At 43.3% G+C, this 19,688-nt stretch overlaps 1 protein-coding gene across 12 annotated transcripts in view; it reads right to left on the reverse strand.

The window, feature by feature from the left end:
- Positions 1-19,403, reverse strand: part of CNOT1 (CCR4-NOT transcription complex subunit 1) — a 63,230-nt gene extending 43,827 nt beyond the window's left edge. For 10 of the 12 annotated variants that reach the window (XM_057413922.1, XM_057413914.1, XM_057413912.1 and 7 more), the window contains exons 1-12: positions 19,104-19,403; positions 14,480-14,587; positions 13,655-13,753; positions 13,045-13,113; positions 12,891-12,945; positions 12,245-12,448; positions 10,339-10,507; positions 8,500-8,626; positions 8,098-8,208; positions 6,794-6,964; positions 1,954-2,081; positions 1,269-1,509 (exon numbers count right to left, since the gene is read on the reverse strand). In XM_057413922.1, the coding sequence (XP_057269905.1) occupies positions 1,269-1,509; positions 1,954-2,081; positions 6,794-6,964; positions 8,098-8,208; positions 8,500-8,626; positions 10,339-10,507; positions 12,245-12,448; positions 12,891-12,945; positions 13,045-13,113; positions 13,655-13,753; positions 14,480-14,587; positions 19,104-19,205 (1,584 nt within the window). In that variant the 5' untranslated portion in view covers positions 19,206-19,403. The remainder of the gene's footprint in view (positions 1-1,268; positions 1,510-1,953; positions 2,082-6,793; positions 6,965-8,097; positions 8,209-8,499; positions 8,627-10,338; positions 10,508-12,244; positions 12,449-12,890; positions 12,946-13,044; positions 13,114-13,654; positions 13,754-14,479; positions 14,588-19,103) is intronic. The other 2 variants (XM_057413917.1, XM_057413919.1) reach the window with 2 other exon arrangements.
- Positions 19,404-19,688: the final 285 nt, after the last annotated feature.

A 19,688-nucleotide genomic window follows, 5' to 3' on the forward strand; every position in this document is an offset into this window, starting at 1 on the left:
TAAAGGATGTAGGATAACTACAAATGGCATGTACATCCTCATCTCCTCCCTTTTGCAGAGAAACTGCTTTAGGAATACACAGATCATTTACACAATGTTACACCTGGTGACACCCTGAAGTGTGAATAACAATGTCACACCTTAACATGGAAAACAGTATCTAGCTGTTTATAGGGGCAATTTCAAACTACAGCACAAATAAAAGAGTTTGATGGCAGCAAGGGTTTTGCTTAAAGTTCCCTCGTATGGGGAAGTGAGACATCCTCAAGTTGTGGAATGGCATCATGTCATATGCCAGCCATCACTGTGTAGGGTAGGAAGCCAACTCTGTGGGAAAAGTCCATATTCTGCCATTTCAAGACCTTATGCAAAAAGCACAACACTTCTTCCCCTCATTCTGCAATTTAAATAGTTTTATCATGAAAAATATGAACTGTTAATAGCACTTCAGCTAGCAAACAGCCATATTTGCTTATCACTAATGCTATTTGAACAGAGCAAGATGTTTGCAACTGCAGATTCCCTCCCACCCTAGAAGCTTCCTCTACCTTAAAGTTTCTTTTTATGGCTCCTATATGCTTAACTACCAGGGGCCACAATGATGAAGGCCATACCAAACTCCTACTTGTTTCCTGATTAAACGCATGGATTTGAATATATAGTTACCTTGTCTCTACATGGAAGCTCTCCTTGAAAAAGCTCAACAGCAAATCCTAAATTTTCAGAAAATATCCTAGACTCTTAGAAGTATAAATAGCTTCTTTATACCTAGAATAACCTCCATCTTTTTAGCAAGTACAGTGGAGATAATTTTAGTTTAAACATCTTCACCTCTTGCTGCTTTGAATTTCTACACTTTAAATGTGTGAGGCTGAGAGCTGGGGGTGGGGAAGAGTGTTGCTGTTGTGAGATTTTTAGTGTTTTTGTTTTAGAAAAATAAAAGAAAAAAAAAACCTGTGGTCAACTTTGGTTTAAACTGAATGGTTAAAACAGCCAAACTTTAAAATTTACATTTCCAGAAATATTTTCTTAGTGAACATTATTTGTTTGTTCTGAATATATTTCCCCAAAGGAAATTATATCACAACAGTTTGCTTCAAAACAAGCAGGAGACAATTCATTACTTTGCATAAACCACTAATAATTTACTTCTTGGGATTTAAATTACCCAGTCCATTAACCAATACATTCATTGTTATTCTAACAACCCATTTAACAAACTTTCAGTTATCTGAACAAGCTACAGACACTCCAGTGGAAATACTCACCTGTCCATGCCATGCATAGTGCAAAATGATGGCAGAATTGGGATGGTTGCCAAGGAAAATTGGCATGAGCGTGGAGATGAGTTCGTGGCGCAAGGTATGCCAGGATGTGTTGATCTGCAATAAGGCCAACACCAACATATCTGGGCAATGCTTGATTGGAAAACTGAAGAGCTGTTTAACCTGCTCATACTGTCCTACTTCCGCCAGTCGTAACAGAGATTCAATCAAATCCAGGCTCTTCCTAACAAAATACAAAAATAGAGAGACAGCCCCCCCAAAAGTTACAAAGCAGTCAGTATACAGGATCCAGTAAATATAAATTTATTATTTTAATCCCAGAACTTCTTTCATACAAGTCCAGCAAGTTCCCCTAATGTGATCCTGGGAAAGACAGATTTCAGTTCATACCGCCTCTATCCCCTTCTATCAGCTCACAGTCATCTTCCAAAATACATCAGGAGAAATTCTCCAAAGAACTGGAAGACTCCAATGACACTTTCAGATATGGAAGCATGAGAAGTTTGTATTATCCAAGAACTCTCACTGATCAAACACAGAACAAATACTAAAGGCTGATGCCTTGGAATGTACACAGCTACAAATAAACATAATTGTGTAACTACAAAGCTACATTTGACCAGACAAATAATCTAACTCAAGGTATGAAAGCAGCTGGGAGGCTTACCATGTAGCTATTTCCCTGTTGTCATCCTCTGGTGGTGCTTTAAGGATGTCTGTGGCAACAGTATGACAAGGGTAGTCAGCGAAACAGAAGATGTCAGGATTTATGAGGGAATGTTGAATGAAGGAGAGCTGGAATAAAAGACAACAAAAATAGCTTAGATATTTAAAGTTTCAGGTTCCTTCCACTTTATCATCTGACTTTATCATCTGACCGAAAAGACAACAAGGGTTGGAAGTGAGTTCCAGTTTGGCATTGTGGGAAACCCTCCCCCCTTCCTGCCCTGCTTCCCCAGGTGTCCCTCCATAATAGGTTCAAGGCCCTGGATCTTGAAGGAGAGGTAGGTGAGAATGTGGTGCAAGGCCAGCCCACAAGGCCACATAGGAAAAGGCGCTCGACTTTGTACCTCAAGACTGCCTCTGATAAGAAAGAAAGAAGGGTCATTGTTAATAGGCGATTCCCTTCTGAGAGGAACAGAGGGCCCGATATGCAGAGTTGACCCTCATCATAGGGAAGTGTGTAGTCTGCCTGGAGCCCAGATCAGGGATATCACTAGGGCGCTCCCCAACCCGGTGCACCCGACAGACTACTACCCGCTGCTGGTCTTCCAGACAGGTGAGGGGGAAGCTGCTTCCCGCAGTCTGAGGGGGATGAAGAAAGACTACAGGACCTTGGGGCAGATGCTGAAAGAGTCTGGGGCTCAAGTGATCTTCTCCTCACTCCTTCCATCTTCCACTGATGATGTGGAACGGAATGGGAAGATTCAGTCCATAAACGACTGGCTTCGAGACTGGTGCTACAGGCAGGGCTTTGGATTCCTTGATAACAGCTGGTTTTATAGGGCACCAGTCTGGACAATGACAAGTGGGAAAGGTTTATCTCACAAAGGCAAAAGGATGCTGGGGCACACATTAGCAGGGCTCATTTGGAGAGCTTTAAACTAGATTCGAAGGGGGATGGGGTTGTAGATGGGCTTGCCCCAGTGGGGCAGCACTCCAGAATTGATGAAGACTGGGAGGCCTCCTATAATCCTAAGGTGAAATTGGTGTGCTCAGCTCGCTCCCTGGAATGTCTGTACACCAACACGCGCAGCATGGGAAATAAGCAGGAGGAGTTAGAAACCCGTGTTAAGTCAGGAGACTGTGATCTGGTGGCAATTACAGAGACGTGGTGGGACAACTCACATGACTGGAATAGTCATGGAGGGCTATGTCCTTTTCAGGAAAGACAGGCCAGCCAGGCGGGGTGGTGGGGTTGCTCTTTATGTGAGGGAGCAACTACAATGCACTGAGTTCTGTCCAGGGACAGATGACGAGCGAGTTGAGAGTCTGTGGGTGAGAATTAAGGGGCAGGCTTGTTGTAGGTGTCTGTTACAGACCACCAGATCAGGGTGAGGAAGTTGATGAGGCCTTCTACAGGCAGCTGAGAGCAGCCTCACAGTCACAGGCTGTGGTCGTCGTGGGGGATTTTAACTTCCCTGATGTTTGCTGGAAGGACCACTCAGCAACCCAGCCACAGTCCAGGAGGTTCCTCCAGTGTATGGATGATACCTTCCTCATGCAAATGGTGGATGAGCCAACCAGGAGAGGAGCGCTGCTGGATCTCATCCTCACTAACAAGGAGGGTCTGGTCGAAGCAGTAAAGGTTGAGGGCTGCCTTAGTTGCAGCAACCACGAGATGGTGGACTTCAGGATCTTGTGTGGTAGGACCAGTAGAATAGCAAGTAGAATTGCAACCCTGGACTTTAGCAGGGCAAACTTTGGCCTTTTCAAGCAATTGCTAGGGGAAATCCCATGGGGAAGGCTGCTTGAAGGTAAAGGGGCCCAAGATAGTTGGTTGGCATTCAAGGATTGCTTTTTCCGAGCTCAAGATCAGAGCAACCCGACACGTAGGAAGTCAAGGAAGAGGGCCAGGAGACCTGCGTGGCTAAATAGGGAATTGCTGGGTATGCTCAGGTGGAAGAGGAGAGTTTACAGGTCATGGAAGGAGGGGCTGGCCACTTGGGAGGAATAAAAGGCTGCTGCTAGAGGATGTAGGAAAGCAGCTAGGATGACTAAGGCCTCCTTAGAATTAAACCTGGCGAGAAGGGTCAAGGACAGCAAAAAGAGCTTTTTCAAATACATGGCAGATAAAACTAACACCAGAGGCAATGTAGGTCCACTGATGAATGGGATGGGTGCCCTGGTGACAGAAGGTACAGAGATGGCAGAGTTACTGAATGCCTTCTTTGTCTCTGTCTACTCTGCTGCAGGCAGTCCTGAAGAGCCCTGTACCTCTGAGACCTTAGATGAAGTCAGGTCGACGGAGCGGTTTGCCTTAGTCGATGAGGAATGGGTTAGAGACCAGTTGAGCAATCTGGACATCCATAAATCCATGGGTCCAGATGGGATGCACCTGCGGGTGCTGAGGGAACTGGCGGAAGTCATTGCTAGACCACTCTCCATCATCTTTACCAAGTCTTAGGAAACGGGAGAGGTGCCTGAGGACTGGAGGAAAGCAAATGTCACTCCAGTCTTCAAAAAGGGCAAGAAGGAGGACCCGGGTAACTATAGACCGGTCAGCCTCACTTCCATCCCTGGGAAAGTGATGGAACACCTTATCCTTGGTGCCATCTTAAGGCATATCAAGGGTAAGAGGGTTATGAGGGGCAGACAACATGGCTTCACCAAGGGGAAATCATGTTTGACCAATCTCTTAGCCTTTTATGAGGAAATAACACAGTGGATGGATGATGGCAGAGTGGTGGATGTGGTCTACCTTGACTTCAGCAAAGCATTTGACACAGTCTCCCACAGCATCCTCACAGCTAAATTGAGGAAGTGTGGTCTGGATGATCAGGTAGTGAGGTGGACTGTGAACTGGCTGAAGGAGAGAAGCCAGAAAGTTGTAGTCTATGGGGCGGAGCCTAGTTGGAGGCCTGTATTTACTGGAGTGCCTCAAGGGCAGTACTGGGACCGGTATTATTTAATATATTCATCAACGATTTAGATGAGGGAATTGAGTACTATCAGCAAGTTTGCTGATGACACTAAGCTGGGAGGAGCGGCTGACACACCAGAAGGCTGTGCTGCCATCCAGCGAGACCTGGACAGGCTGGAGAGTTGGGCAGGGAATAACCTGATGAAATATAACAAGGGAAAGTGTAGAGTCTTGCATGTGGGCAGGAACAACCCCAGGTTCCAGTATAGGTTGGGGAACGACCTGTTAGAGAGCACTGTAGGGGAGAGGGACCTGGGGGTCCTAGTGGACGACAGGATGACCATGAGCCAACACTGTGCCCTTGTGGCCAAGAAGGCCAATGGCATCCTGGGGTGTACTAGAAGGGGGTGGTTAGTAGGTCGAGAGAGGTCCTCCTTCCCCTCTACTCTGCCCTGGTGAGACTGCATCTGGAATATTGTGTCCAGTTCTGGGCCCCTCAGTTCAAGAAGGACAGGGACCTGCTGGAGAGAGTCCAGCACAGGGCAACTAAGATGATTAAGGGAGTGGAGCATCTCCCTTATGAGGAAAGACTGAGGGAGCTGGGTCTCTATAGTTTAGAGAAGAGGAGACTGAGGGGTGACCTTATTAGTGTATATAAATATATAAAGGGGGAGTGGCACGAGGATGGAGCCAGGCTCTACTCAGTGGCAAACAATGATAGGACAAGGGGTAATGGGTACAAACTGGAACACAAGAGGTTCCACTTAAACTTGAGAAGAAACTTCTCAGTGAGGGTGACGGAACACTGGAACAGGCTGCCCAGGGAGGTTGTGGAGTCTCCTTCTCTGGAGACATTCAAAACTCGCCTGGACACATTCCTGTGTAATATTATCTAGGTGTTCCTGCTCCGGCAGGGGGATTGGACTAGATGATCTTTTGAGGTCCCTTCCAATCTCTAGCATACTGTGATACTGTAATATCTGCCCTCCCCCTGCTCCCAGAGGGATGGGAAGGAGAATCAAGAGAATGCAACTCCCATGAGTTGAGATAAGAACAGTTTAGTAACTAAGGTATAACACAAATCACTACTGATGCCAGCAATAATAATAATGATAAAGGAAATAACAAGGGAAAAGAATACAACACCTCACCACCCGACAACCGGTAACTCGCCCCCCCCCAGCCCAACCAAGTGCCGACTGATACCTAGTCCAACCCCACAGCTCTTCCGGGTAACTCTCAGTTACATCCTGGGCATGACGTGCTGTGGTATGGAATAGCTCTTTGGTCAGTTTGGGTCAGGTGTCCTGTCTCTGCTTCCTCCTGGCTTCCCCTCCTCCCTGGCAGAGCATGAGGCTCAAAGTCCTTGGCCAGACCAAACATTTGAACAGTAACTAAAAACAGTGGTGCCATTAGCACTGTTCCCAGGCCAAAAGTCAAAAACACAGCACTGCACCAGCTACCAAGAAGGAGAAAATGGCTGCTACTGATGAACCCAGGACAAATGCAAATAGGGATGAGCCAAGTTTTACATCAGACTGAACCTCACACTTCTCCCAGGATTTCAGAAAGCAACAGATACAGATGTGCTGAAAGGACTTTCCTGCACAAAGCTTTTGTTTAGCTAGATAAAAACCTTGGAGCACAGCCATGCAGCAACAGTTCTACACTCAGCTGCATCACACACCAGAACTCTGCTAAAACCAAAGATGCTGTCGCAAATGTACAGCGAATGACCATCTCATCCTAAACAGTGCAGGCTGTTCAATCAACAGACTGTACTTCACTAACATACCTGAGGCTTTTGCTTTTAACAGGCCAAGTTGTCCAATGTGGCTTGTCTCAAAATTCACATTTGCCTTTCGATATATCCAGCAACTTGGCAGGTGTTGTACAGTTACAGCAGAAGTGCTGGTAAACCTACCTGGCCTTCTGCGTGCTTCCAAGGTCTGTATAGGGCATTAACTGGAAAAACTTCCATGCCCAGCCCCCTCTGGATGCCAAACACAACAATATGCAGGCCCTTGCTGTCACGAATCTGAAATCCTGGATGGTCCAATTCATAGGTTACTACTTTGAAGTCCAGGCTAGGATTCTGCAATCAGAAAAACAAGAGAGTAGTCAGACTTGAAACATTACAATTTTCACTACTGTCTTGTAAGAACCTGTCTTCATCAGTAATTTAACCAGCTTAACCTCTACCTGACTTCTAGTTGAAAGCAAGGGTTTTGGTTTTAAGAACAGGATTTAGATAGTTGTGAGAACTTGATGCATGTTTGAAAGTAGCCTGTGAGATTGCACTTCTCCAGCACCACAGGCACTAATGTCTATACTTCCAAACAAGCCATCAAAAAAAAAAAAACCAACCCAAAACACCCAAACACACAGCCACTTTCTCAGCATGCTAACTCATTTCTTGAGTAGGCTTCCATATGCCCTCCAATAAAAGGCAGAAGGGTCTGACCTGCTGGCAAGAACTTGCTTTTTCTTTTGGAAAATGTACACTGCAAGTTCTTACAAAACAACTATTTGATTTTCAGCAATAGCATGAAACCATAAGGATTAAGGAGCTTGGAGGGAACCATAGCTGCTGCGGACCACAGACCACTCAATTCAGAGACAGGTGAGCACCAAAGAAAGCTTGCTGTATGTTCCAAGGTTTAGAAAAATAAAACAGGGACTCCTGCATCGATTAGATGTGACATACAAAAAAAATATCACCCAATATAAAGTAAGCAAAGGAAACGGTACTCACATTTCACTGAGTTAATTACAAAAATTGCTGCAGGTAAGTGGTGGAAAAAGGTTCCTGTTTCTGAAGCATCTAGTGTTTTAGAATGAGTAGCTACAAAAATCTTTTGTTTCCATTAATGCCTACAGTGAGATGCTTTTTAAAACACACAGCCTGATGCACTAGCTTCCCACTGCCAGAAGTTATGTTCAAGCCCACAGACACTTGGAAAATACACACTGGAGTATGTGGGAGCAGTGGAATAAAACTGAAGCTGCACCCAAGTTTGCCATTCATGCAGCTTTTCTTTATCACAGTTCCTCAAAACATTCTTTTCTTGAGGAAAAAACGACACCAGTCATTTATGTACAGCAACACAGTTATGAGATTCAAAGCCACTCAAGCTGCTCGGAGCTTAAAAAGCTTTATATTCACACCGAGACACGCCCTTCTTGCAGATATTCTGCATAAAAGACCAAGATGCTCATAAAACTTACCAGCTCCTTAAGAACATCAATTAAGACCTCTACATTCCAGGTATGGGCTTGTGCTCCATCACTTTTATCTTTCCCATCACTCCAAATCCCACTGCCAGGAGCCGAAATAGACTGCAAGTTAAATACACTCCATCAGATACTAGTTAAAAATAAAGCAGTCTCAAAAGCCCCTAGATACAGAGCTCCCTGAACTATGGAGGCAAGAAGTTCATATCAGTAACACCACCAGCTGCACACACCTAAGAATCTTTCATTCAAGAATGTGTCACAGACCTTCATAGCAGAACAGTCAGAAGTGTTGAATAACGAAAGTAATTCTTGAATTACTAGAGGATTGCACTGTAACTCCTTATTGTCTGCTGATTAAAACATATCTAAGCCCCACTCCAGCAGGCCACTCACTTGTAATGGAATACCATCCGTCAACCCCGAGTGAGTTCGAGCCATCATTCCCAAAACCCTGGCAACCTGGGCAGCCGTAACTTCCCGAACACCAAACTGCATGATTATGTTGCGACATTCTTCCACACTAAGATGCAAAAAAAAAAACAAACAACCAGAGAGATCTCAATTTAAAAGCAGGCTTCACTTCGGCACAACTTAACACAGACCAAACACAAGGTTTGCACATACAGCTGGGAGAAACTAATCAGACTAAAGTATAACCATTCACTCAACCTCAGTTGTGCTAGTCAAATGATCCAACATAACAGAATTCCAGGAGGAGCAAGAACAAAAATGCAGCAGAAGCTCCATGGAATTATTTCCATGAAACATGCTGTACTGGGTGTTCAGTTCAAAGCTAGGCCTACTTAAGCAACAGCAAGAGCCATTTCACAGGCTATACTTTTCAAGGCAGAAGCACAAGTTAGGTTTAGCACTGATTGCTGTTAAAAGCACTTCCATGTATTGACCTGTGAGACAGAGCTTCAAAGAGTGAAGTTTTTGCTAGCTAAAAGTGAAACAGTTCCTCATTAGACCAACAAGATTTATACAGCATCAGTATATCTATAAACAATGTTTTATTAAGAGGCACGTTAACAAAGGAAATAATTTTGAACATCTTCCAACACATTTATATTTTGTTTTCTCTTCCTCGTTTGAACAGAACCTTATGTTTTTGAGATCTGATCACCTCTCTAAAGTAGTCACTAGACTTTCTTCTAAAATACAGAATCATTTACTTCTCTTATCTCATGTTTCTTAATGAATCTTCATTTAAAAACAAACACACATCAGGTTCATAGAGTGCCAAGACCCCCATCAAAACCAGCCACAGGCCTACAGGTTCCTACTATGACTACCAGTATTAGAGCACCATCCTAAATCCTTAAAAAACTATATTCATAAATCAAGCTGGGGTTTTGCAGATAGATATACAGCAGGAAATATATTTAATTTTAAATATCCAAATTACCTCTTCAATAAACAGCTCCTAAAAAGTCTAGCTTCTCCTATTCCAGATCACACATGTCCTGCTGAGGCCATCCCTGAAAACCCACATGGTTCTGTGTATGACAGCCCATTTCTCATGGCTCCAGCAAGTCCAGTTGACAGCTGCCCATCTAACATTTCAGATTGGAGGCACAGACCAAGCACATGGAACACTACTGAAGATGTGGGTCATGCATGACTATGAACATACAAACCCAGGATGAATTTAAGGCAGCTGCGTTTTTACCAGAATAAGCCTAAGCCAGCAAAGACTGATGCAGCTGTGACGATACTCTAGCAACTCACTATCATGACCTCAAACATACTGTATATCACACTGACAAAACCCCAGTACCAAGAGAAAGCTGCAGCTGGTCAACTCTACTGAAGCAAGACTATTACATTCAGTTCTTCTGTAACCTGTTTCATGTCGACAGGGAGCTAACAGCAGTCTGGCACAATAGCAAAATTCTTCCAAAGATCTAGTAGGATTTAGTTGGGATTTATTCTGCCTAGTCACTTTGGTTTTACTCAAAAGAATGATGGTCTAATTCTTAAAAAACCTTCAAGAGGAATCTTAATACCTTTATCTAGCCCTTCTCACCATGACAAAAGGCTACACAATTTCAACAGACATGCTACATACAGAAGAAAGCAAAATATAAAACTGGAATCAAAACAGTGACCTTATAATAATGAGGTTCTAGTTACTTTAGTACTATGAAGTGTTCTTCACCCTTCGCCAGAAGAAACACAGGAAAAAACACCATCACCCAAGATGCCTAAAAATGACATCTGCCTACAAACCTTGTACAAAAGCCATAGCCAACTTCTTGCATGAAATCTGCCAGAGAACTCTCCATCATGGTTTTGGCTATCCCTCCAGAATCAGGCAGGATCCTGTCCATTAGAATGTTCCGTTTTTCAGGGTATAGAAGTGGTGCAAGCACCACAGGACAACGCTCCTGAGGAAAATCTAAAGAGAAAAGTAACAAAAAGTGTCAACCCCCCCCCAGAACACTGCTGCATGCAACTGACTCTTTGAAGTGACTGCTGTGTTACAGTTTCCCTGCTGCTACAGAAATCAAGAGGGCACACATTCATGCTGCATCCCTCCATCCCACCTCCCCCTTCCATACACGGACTTGGAAATTCATAGAGTGGTTTGGGCTGAAAGGGACCATAAAGCTCATCCAGTTCCAACCCCCTGCCATGGGCAGGGACACCTTCCACTAGACCAGGTTGCTCCAAGCCCCGTCCAACCTGGCCTTGAACAATGCCAGGGATGGGGCAGCCACAGCTTCTCTAGGCTGCCTGTGCCAGGGCCTCAGCACCCTCACAGGGAAGAACTTCTTCCCAAGATCACATCTCAATCTCCCCTCTGTCAGGTTAAAGCCATTCCCCCTGTCCTGTCACTACATGCCCTTGTATTCTTACTCTCTAAGAATGTAGAATAAACTGGGTTCCCACAGGGTCACTGCAGCTGCTCAAAAAGGCTAGTAGCCCTGCTGGCAGTAAATTTAGAACTGGATTACTACTAGCAGCAGTCATTCAAAAAAGCACAGAGCAGGAAACAATACAACTGGAACAGCAAAAGCCTCTCTTCCAACTCAGGAAGTATTAGGAAACAAAGGACCTGCTTTTGAGTCTAAGAAGTATAGGAAATGTAAAGCAGGTATTTAGGCATGAAAAGAGAGAATGCTCCCTTCTTCCTCCCTGGGAAGCAAAGTCTAAGGGAGACACAGTAACAAGGGGATCAGATGTGAGAGTAGGATTTTGGTCCACAGTGGAAAGCAGCAAAGACAACTCATGGCTGAGCTTTTCTGAGACAGAATTATCCTTAGTTAAGGTGATGCATGTCTCCATTCTCTTTGGAGCCATTCAGAGAAGAGTTCCCAATTTTCCAAAGCAACATGGGGGTTATTACAGAAGTTAATACACTAATCTTCACTGAAGTATGAACTAAGAAATTATAATTAAATATTCTGCTCTTGCATAAGGGTGCCTTCCTCTAGGTCTGGGTTGTGTTAAATTCAGTTAGCTTCTTGAGTCCAAATCCTCCTTATTCTGGTCAGTTTACAGCAAACACTGTTGTCTCAGAAAGCAAGACACTACTGTGCCGATAACATCCCCTGCCATCACACGAGGACCACAGTAGCTTCCAGGAAATGACTCAAGTTTTATTCAGACACACTCCCCCCTTGTACTAGTGTTTCCTCATAGATATCCACTCAATATACACACAACCCAGTGCTTAAAACAGAATCATAGAATAGTTAGGGTTGGAAAGGACCTTAAGATCATCTAGTTGCAACTCCCCTGCCATGGGCAGGGACATCTACTTGTCTGAAATGGTATGTCCTTTACACTGTAAGGAATAAAGTTTTTTAACTACTCTGCACTGAGTTGCTTTAATTAAACCTACAAATACCATCCCACAAAAGCATACATGAATATCCCCCTACTTAATTGATTGATCACTCCTCAAAAACCCCAAACATGAGACCACATTAAGGCTCACTGAAAGAAAACCAGTACGTTATGCCAGAACAGTGATATTTTTCTGCCAATGGACAGACTTCTGAAAATACAACCAAGTGCTACCTCACCCAGCTCCTGACAATTCAAGCAGGAGTCTGCACTGGCAGTAAGTTACAAAAATCCATTCCAAAGTCCGCATTTAGTCAGGCTTCCTGACCACCACCACACTTACCTCTACGTAATGTTTTGAGGAAAGCGTCAATCTGTTCCTGTCCTACCCCAAAGGCTCCCTTCTGCCCAAAAAGGAGATGGGAGAGAAGAAGGTGCAGGACCTCTATTGCAATATCTTGGAAGCCACCTTCTTGATTTCCACTGACGTCTGCGTCAATGTAAGAGCGCAAAAGATCTGGGAGTTTCTGTTTGATAAACTGAGCAGCTTTTAAAGACAAAAGAGTTTGAGGATCAAAACCTGAACTTCTTTTTAATATGAAGACTCTTTTTAGCTAGGTGCTATTCTCTTAATCTGAGTTTGTTAACCACAAGCCACAACAGAGAGCTGAGACTTAAATAGAAGTCTCAACCCATATCTCGGAACTCAAAAATTAATGGACAACTAAAATGTAAAGTATCACAGCACCTCAATTTGATTCATCATCTAGCAAATAATTCATGGAAGCAAGTCATTTAACTTCAGGTAAGACAAGGTGACTGTGTTATCTACTGCCCCTCTCAAAGTGGTGTTAGACCTCAATGCTACCCCTAATTGCAAGGTCTTGCACTACTCCAGTTGCACAGGCACATACGTATCCATCTAGAAAGCTCACTGCTTACATAGAAAACATATGTCCCTGTCGCAGTACTTCAAAAGCTTCACTTACCAAAACCTCGTAGATCTGAGCTGAAAGAGTTCAGTAAAGCAAGACCAAAAATCACCTACAAACAAGAATGAGTATCACAGTGAGGGGACATCATCCTTGCTAACAAGCTGAGTCAAAAAACATGAAAGTATTTTTGAAGCAAGAGTTCACCTACCTCTTGAACTTTACTTAATTTTATGACTTTACTCAATTGGGCAAATAAGTGGGGTGAAGGCTTTAGACTCTGAAATAGAGAAGAGTTAAATGGAAGTTGTTATGGAAATAGCGTCATTTGAATTGCAGCCATCTACCCAAGGTTCATTTGCGTATCTGGAATATTAGGAACTATTCTGCTGTAGGTTGATACAAAGCTTATGTGGCTAAACAGACATCCCTAGAACTACTTCTGGATACATCTAAACTAACAGTTTCTTCTGCATATCCCACACTTTCACTATTAAACCACTATCATGACTTTGACACTGAGAGAATGAAGACCACTGATGAATCATTTTGGTTCTGGCTACCACAAACAAGCCTTAAAGTATTAACCTTACATCAAGCTTTAAAATCAGTTTTCAGTCATTCTGAATGATTAACTTGCTTTGTTTAACAAACCAAACTTCTGGCCAAGCTCAATTTTTGAAGACTTCAGCGAAACCAATCTTAGCCATAAAAAAAAAAAAAAACAAACAGGAAAAACCCCAGTGAAAACCAGCTGGTTTCCTGAAGACCAATTCACTGCAGTTTCTGACACTGGGATCCCCTTCAAGAAGCATACAAACCTTCTGATAGTGCAATGGATTGTCAATGGCGTAGGACAGCGTCGAGATAAAATTTGGTTTTGTAATCAGTGACGTACACTCCTGGATCAGAAACTGAGTCTGAAAAGAACAACATAACTTGAAAACCCCCAAACTGTTTCATAACAGGACAATAAAACAAAGACCTACGCACCTTACCTTTGTTCAGCTTTACTGCACACAGTACTGGGTGAATAGTACTGCACACAATAAAGCTAAACAAAGAGAAGGTGCTTAAGTCTTTTTAATTGCCCAAATTCTCATCAACAGTAAACAGTTTCTTCTCATTCCAGTCTTCTTCAGGTTTAGTTTGCTTTTTCTTTTAAGACTAAGAAAGTGATCAAATATTCTCCATGGTATGTGCAATGTTTCATTTTCTGCAAGCATCTTCCCACATTGCAATAGACAATTTAACAATATTTGATTCCCATTTATGAGCAAAAAAGTCCGTGGCAGAATGGCTTAAGGATAAAAACACTCCTGAGAGAACAGATGCCAGAAGCGTCAGGTAGTGGATTTGAAAGTTTTAAAAGAAAGGCTTTCAAAATAGAGCACTGCATGTGCTGGCAAACATAACTGCACTGAAGCTATGTGGTCTTCCAGATCAAGCGATTATAAGAGTCTGGTACTAACAATTTGTCATCTTCTGACTTGAGGACCAGCAAAATGTGCTTGCAATTGAAAGGCCACAGACAAGAAAAGAAGTTGGCTTCAAGCTATTATCTCTAACCTGCCTTCATGCTTAAATCTTATTGCAGATTTTTAACAACCAAATGTAATTAGCAGATTCCTCAGTGCAAACTGTACCTGATGAAAATCTTTGCCACTGCTTTTACCATCGCCACTGAAATCCACGTGCGAGAATAGGCAGCGTAGTAAATGCCTGTCTGCCTCGGGACCGTGCCTATTCACAATCTGGAAAAGAAAAATCCAAACTTGGTAGCGATTTAGTCATTACAGAGCAAGATCCAGGTCTAGTATCGTGAGCACAGCAGTACTTCTAGGGGTTAAGTCACCTACAGTTTTAACAAAACTGCTAAAAATGTTCCTTTTTAATCAGTAACCTTAGAAACCAAGTCATTAACCCTATTTGCAAATGAAAAGTGTAAACCAAGAGTTAAAGAAAGGATCTAGAGGCAAGTCATTGACACAGAAGCCAGGCATTTCTTGGGTAGTATTCTTAATAAGTAAAAGGGGTTTTCAAGAAACCTAGAGAAGGATTTCAAGCTTCTCTGCCACCAAAGCGGCCCAGAACCCACACAGTGCCGTGGCCTCACTCTTCTCCTCAGCTACAGTGCCTAACTGCAGGAGTACGGCCATGGGACAGCCTTCACCTCTGTGCCATGCCTGTGCAGCAGGAATTTATCCCAGAGTCAAGCCACCATAGAGTATTCTTCACGGATCTCAGAGGCAGCTTCTGCATTGTTTCCTGATCCTGACTGACTTGACCACCACTGCTCCAGGGTCTTTTAAGACATAAGGGAGTACCTACACAGGAGGTGTTTCCTGCGATCAAAAGAAAAAAAGCTCATCTCAAACTTGCTCATTAGCAAGCTTTAAAAATCAAATGCCACAGGCTGAACACCTGCAGCTGAAACCTTTTACCAAATCTTCTCCCTGTCATTAGGTCTCATTCAACTGGATTCTACACTTCAGTCAGAAAGAGGTGATCTGCATTTGTTAATTTGCAACACCAATCACTCTTAACAACAGTATCACATTTTTGCTAACACCCCCTGTCATTTGCCTTTAACTCCTGGCTAAAGACCATATCATCAACTTTGTCTGCAGTTATCTTCAGGTTGTTTCAGTGCTTATTCACTTCTTTAAATCTCATCTAACACAACAACATTACTTGTTTTTAATAAAACCCATACTGGCAGAAATTTGAAGTCACAATCACCAGTAGCTTGCCTTTTTTATCTGAAGAGTACATATAACATCAAATCCAACCTTTACTGGCATTTCTTTTTGCCATTGTTCCTCCATTTCTAGCTACAGGAGAGACACATGTGCCAGCACAAACCAGCAGCTCTGCATGTGCTCTGACTGCCTCCACCAAGCCCACTGCTTCACCCCATCATAAATACCCTTGCCAGTAGCTTCTTCATACAAAGGAAAAACAGCATTGCTTTAGACTGTGGGCTCCAGCCCTGCTGTTCCTGACTGTTCCTATCACAAATCCTCTACCATTACATTGTGGTTTAAGCCCAGCTGGTAACTCGGAACTGCCCAGCCACTCACTCACTCCCCTCGCTTTTTCCCCTCCCCCAGCTACCAGAAGGAAGGAAGGGAATTGAAAGAACATAACTCACAGGGGTGGAGATGAGAACAGTATGGTAACTAAGGTATCATACAAAATCACTACTGCTACCACTAATAATAATAATAATGGAAATAACAAGGGGAAAGAATATAAAACTCATAAGGGAAAAGGAAAACAATAAACACAAGTGATGCCCAATACAACTCCTCAGCACCTGCCGACCGATACCCAGGCCAACCCGAGCAGCAAACTGGGCTTTCCGAGTAACTCCCCCAGTTTATATACTGGACATGATGTGCTGTGGTATGGAACACCCCTTTGGCTAGTTTGGGTTAGGTGTCCCATCTCTGCATCCTCCTGGCTTTTTGTGCCCCTCCTCACTGATTGGGGAAAGCATTACTTAGCAACAACTAAAACATCGGTGTTACCAGAGTTGTCCTCAGACTAAAGTTGAAAACACAGCACTGCACCACCTACCTAGGAGAAAAATAACTCTTACAGCTGAGCCCAGGACACATTATCTGATGCTATGCTCCGCCTTCCCTCTCAGCCTGCTAATTCCAGAGCCTGCCAACTTTGGTTCTGCTAGGAAAAAAAAAATACCCAAGTTGGATATATCTCTGCTTCTTGACCAGAGACTTGTGGTGCATCAGTCCAGAGTAAAGAGTCCACTCTGATTATGCTGACAGTATGGTCTCTGAAGGCAGCCACCCCCATGATTATGTAAGAACACGCTTGGACTGGTGCAAATGCCAGCAAAACTGAATTGACAGCAAGGTCTACTGGTTAGCTCAGGCTTCAAAAACAAGGCAATTTGTTGAGGTAATCCCAATTAAATATGAAGCTTTAGATGTGGTAACAGGAGTGGCATGAAGCTGGATCCATCTCCTAGGGAGCTTCTTGGTGCTATCACCAAGATAAATTCATCAAAGCAGGTGGATGCAAAAGAAAAATGCACATACTAAAGCCATCAACACAACTTTTATGCGTCAGAATTATATTGCTTCCTTGCACAGAAGTAACTTCAAACAGACAGTAATTTGAAAATTTAACATATGGGGAGGAGGGAAAGAGAAGGCTTGAAGTGCAGTGTAACATCTTTCAACTCTAACTACAATTCACATAAAAGCTTTTCCAGGGAACAGGAATGAGAATTGCTAGCTTTCCTGTAGAGAGAGCTGAAAGAATCGTAGAATCACAGGGTGGACTGGCTTGGGAGGGACCTTTAAAGCTCATTCAGTTCCAACCCCCCTGCCACAGGCAGGGACACCTCCCACTAGACCAAGTTGCTCCAAGCCCCATCCAACCTGGCCTTGAACACTGCCAGGGATGGGGCAGCCACAGCTTCTTTGGGCACCCTGTGCCAGTGCCTCAGCACCTTCACAGGGAAGAACTTCTTCCCAAGATCTCATCTCAATCTCCCTCTGTCAGGTTAAGCCATTCCCCCTTGTCTTGTCCCTACAGGCACTTATCCAAAGTCCCTCTCCAGGTTTCTTGTAGCCCCTTTAGGCACTGGAGCTGCATTAAGGTCTCTCTGGACTTTTCTCCAGAGCAGAGGAAGTCTTAAAACATCAGCTATGTTAAATGACTACTGAAAGCATGTTGAGGCAGAAATTAATACCTCAAGCTTTGCCACTGTTATGCTTCAGAGTGATGTACTTAAATGCCCACTTTGGTGAGTGACAAGAACAACTCCAAGCAGTTTTACACATACACTAAGTGCTTAAATATAAGCTTTGTAAAACTGAGTGAATTATGCCAAAACTTTACATCAGTGTACTCTCAGAGTAAGAATTAAAGCATGCATATATAATATCTTCAATTATCTAAGGAAAAATTGCACTAGTAACCACAGAAGGAAAGTAGTACCAGGAAGTTAAAAAAAAATAAAAAAAAGCATCATGGAGACTTCTTAAGAGTTTAGTCTTTAAATCCTGTAATTTATCTTATAACCAAACATACACAAAACAGCCATTTCCACAGACCAATTTCCAATCTCTCACCACAGTGAGCCTGAGGCCTGCCATGAAGGATAAGGAACAATTGGTCCCATTTTAGAGCTCTACACTCCAACTGAATGGCAGATAACATTATCTTCTCCCAAATCATTGTTATTCTTTATGCAAGTGCTCCTGACAGACCTGCAAGTCATGCCTAAGCCACACTTTGCTGTAAAAATGGGCTGTTGAAACCAGTGATCTCAGGTGAGCTCCCTGCAAGCACTGAATTTGCAAAAGCATGGAAGCCTTACAAGAAAGGTATTCCATCTCCATGGCTTATTTTAAGCAGTGAATTCTGCTGAAATCACCCCCTTGCCTCAAGGTAAGTAATGAATGCACTCTTAAAGAAGTCAGCTGTTACCAGAAATTCACTCTGCATAAGCCCTCTGGCCTCCTAAACTGATGCAAATCACTGCAGTACTGCACTAGTGTAAGGAAAAAAAGGTATTTAACTGGCCCGAACTGAACTAAGCCAATTTCTAAAACAGGCTCAGTAACATTCACTTCCTCCCAAGCACAACTCTGTGGATAATGCTTTTCAGTCCATCCTGCTACTCAGAGCTATTTTTAAAAGGGTCAGTTAAACCAGAATTCTTGCCCAGATCTTAAGATACTTGGGTTTCAGTCTGCAGTTACCCTACCTGCCTCCTGAAAACCCAGGACCCAGACAGTCAGCTTGGCTTCACCACCAAGTCATGCTTCATCCAGTGAGATGAGGATCAAAAACCTTCCATGCAATGCAAAGTGAAAGCATTCAGACATTCAGATGTAGGTATCCACGTACTCATACTTTCAGGGCAACAACTCTGAACAGTAAATGCATGTTTTCCTTCCTCTCCCAATCGGTGCTCTTTGGAATGTCCAAAAGTTGAAAGATTTCACCTGAAGTAGTTGGGAAAGTTTTGCGTATCACCCTCCAAGAGCAGCAGTTAAGTCTAATACTCAAATACAAAGTTAACAGTGGTCTCAGCTCTGAGCTGCTGTATTCCATGACCTGAGAGATGAACCCAAGAGTATCAGAGACATAAGCTGCAATTCTCAACAGTGCACAGCAATGCACACACCACCACCACAGAGCACAATCTAAATGAGAAGCAAAACTCCATTTCACACTCCAGCTTTCTTCTTTCCAGAGTTTCTTTTGCAGCACCATTAGTCTACTTACATGCTGTATTTCCTGCTGGCTGGCTCGGTAGTTTTTCTTGGTTAAATTGTCCACCAGGTAGCTGATTTGAGACAAGGCCAGCGAGAGCGAGTCAAGATTCATTGCTGGTTGGGGCGGAAGCAGGCGGCCGAGCCCGGCGCAAAATCACCATTATTCCCCTTTAGTCACCTCAGAGACAGGTTAATTTTTTTTCCCCCCAGTTAGCCTCTATCTGGTTCTGTGTTACTTTCTTCAGCTCTTCTTTCTCAGTTGTCTTCCTCTGTTCTGAAACATGGCACCTGAAAGACAGCATTACATTAAAGTTCTGTAGCAACATCACAGCTTTCTCTTATTTTTTTGCTTCCAAGCTAACTTGGCAAAACAAGTAAAATAAAGTTTAACAAAGGAACTGGTAATACAGACATGATAAATGCAGAAGCCATTTGAAATAACTATGTCCACAAGGAAGTACTATCAAGTTTTCACAACACAAGCTTAGTTGTTTTCACACTACCTGCCTACATCTATTGGTTTCTGCCTTTTGCCAGGCTGCAAGAGCTAATAAACAGCTCTCTCAGAAGAGTGACTACCCTTCCAGCACTGGGA

Source organism: Pezoporus wallicus, unplaced genomic scaffold (assembly GCF_028554395.1).
Source record: "Pezoporus wallicus isolate ANWC-B61680 ecotype Strahan unplaced genomic scaffold, APGP_CSIRO_Pwel_v1 contig_6364, whole genome shotgun sequence".
Lineage (NCBI taxonomy): Eukaryota > Metazoa > Chordata > Aves > Psittaciformes > Psittacidae > Pezoporus > Pezoporus wallicus.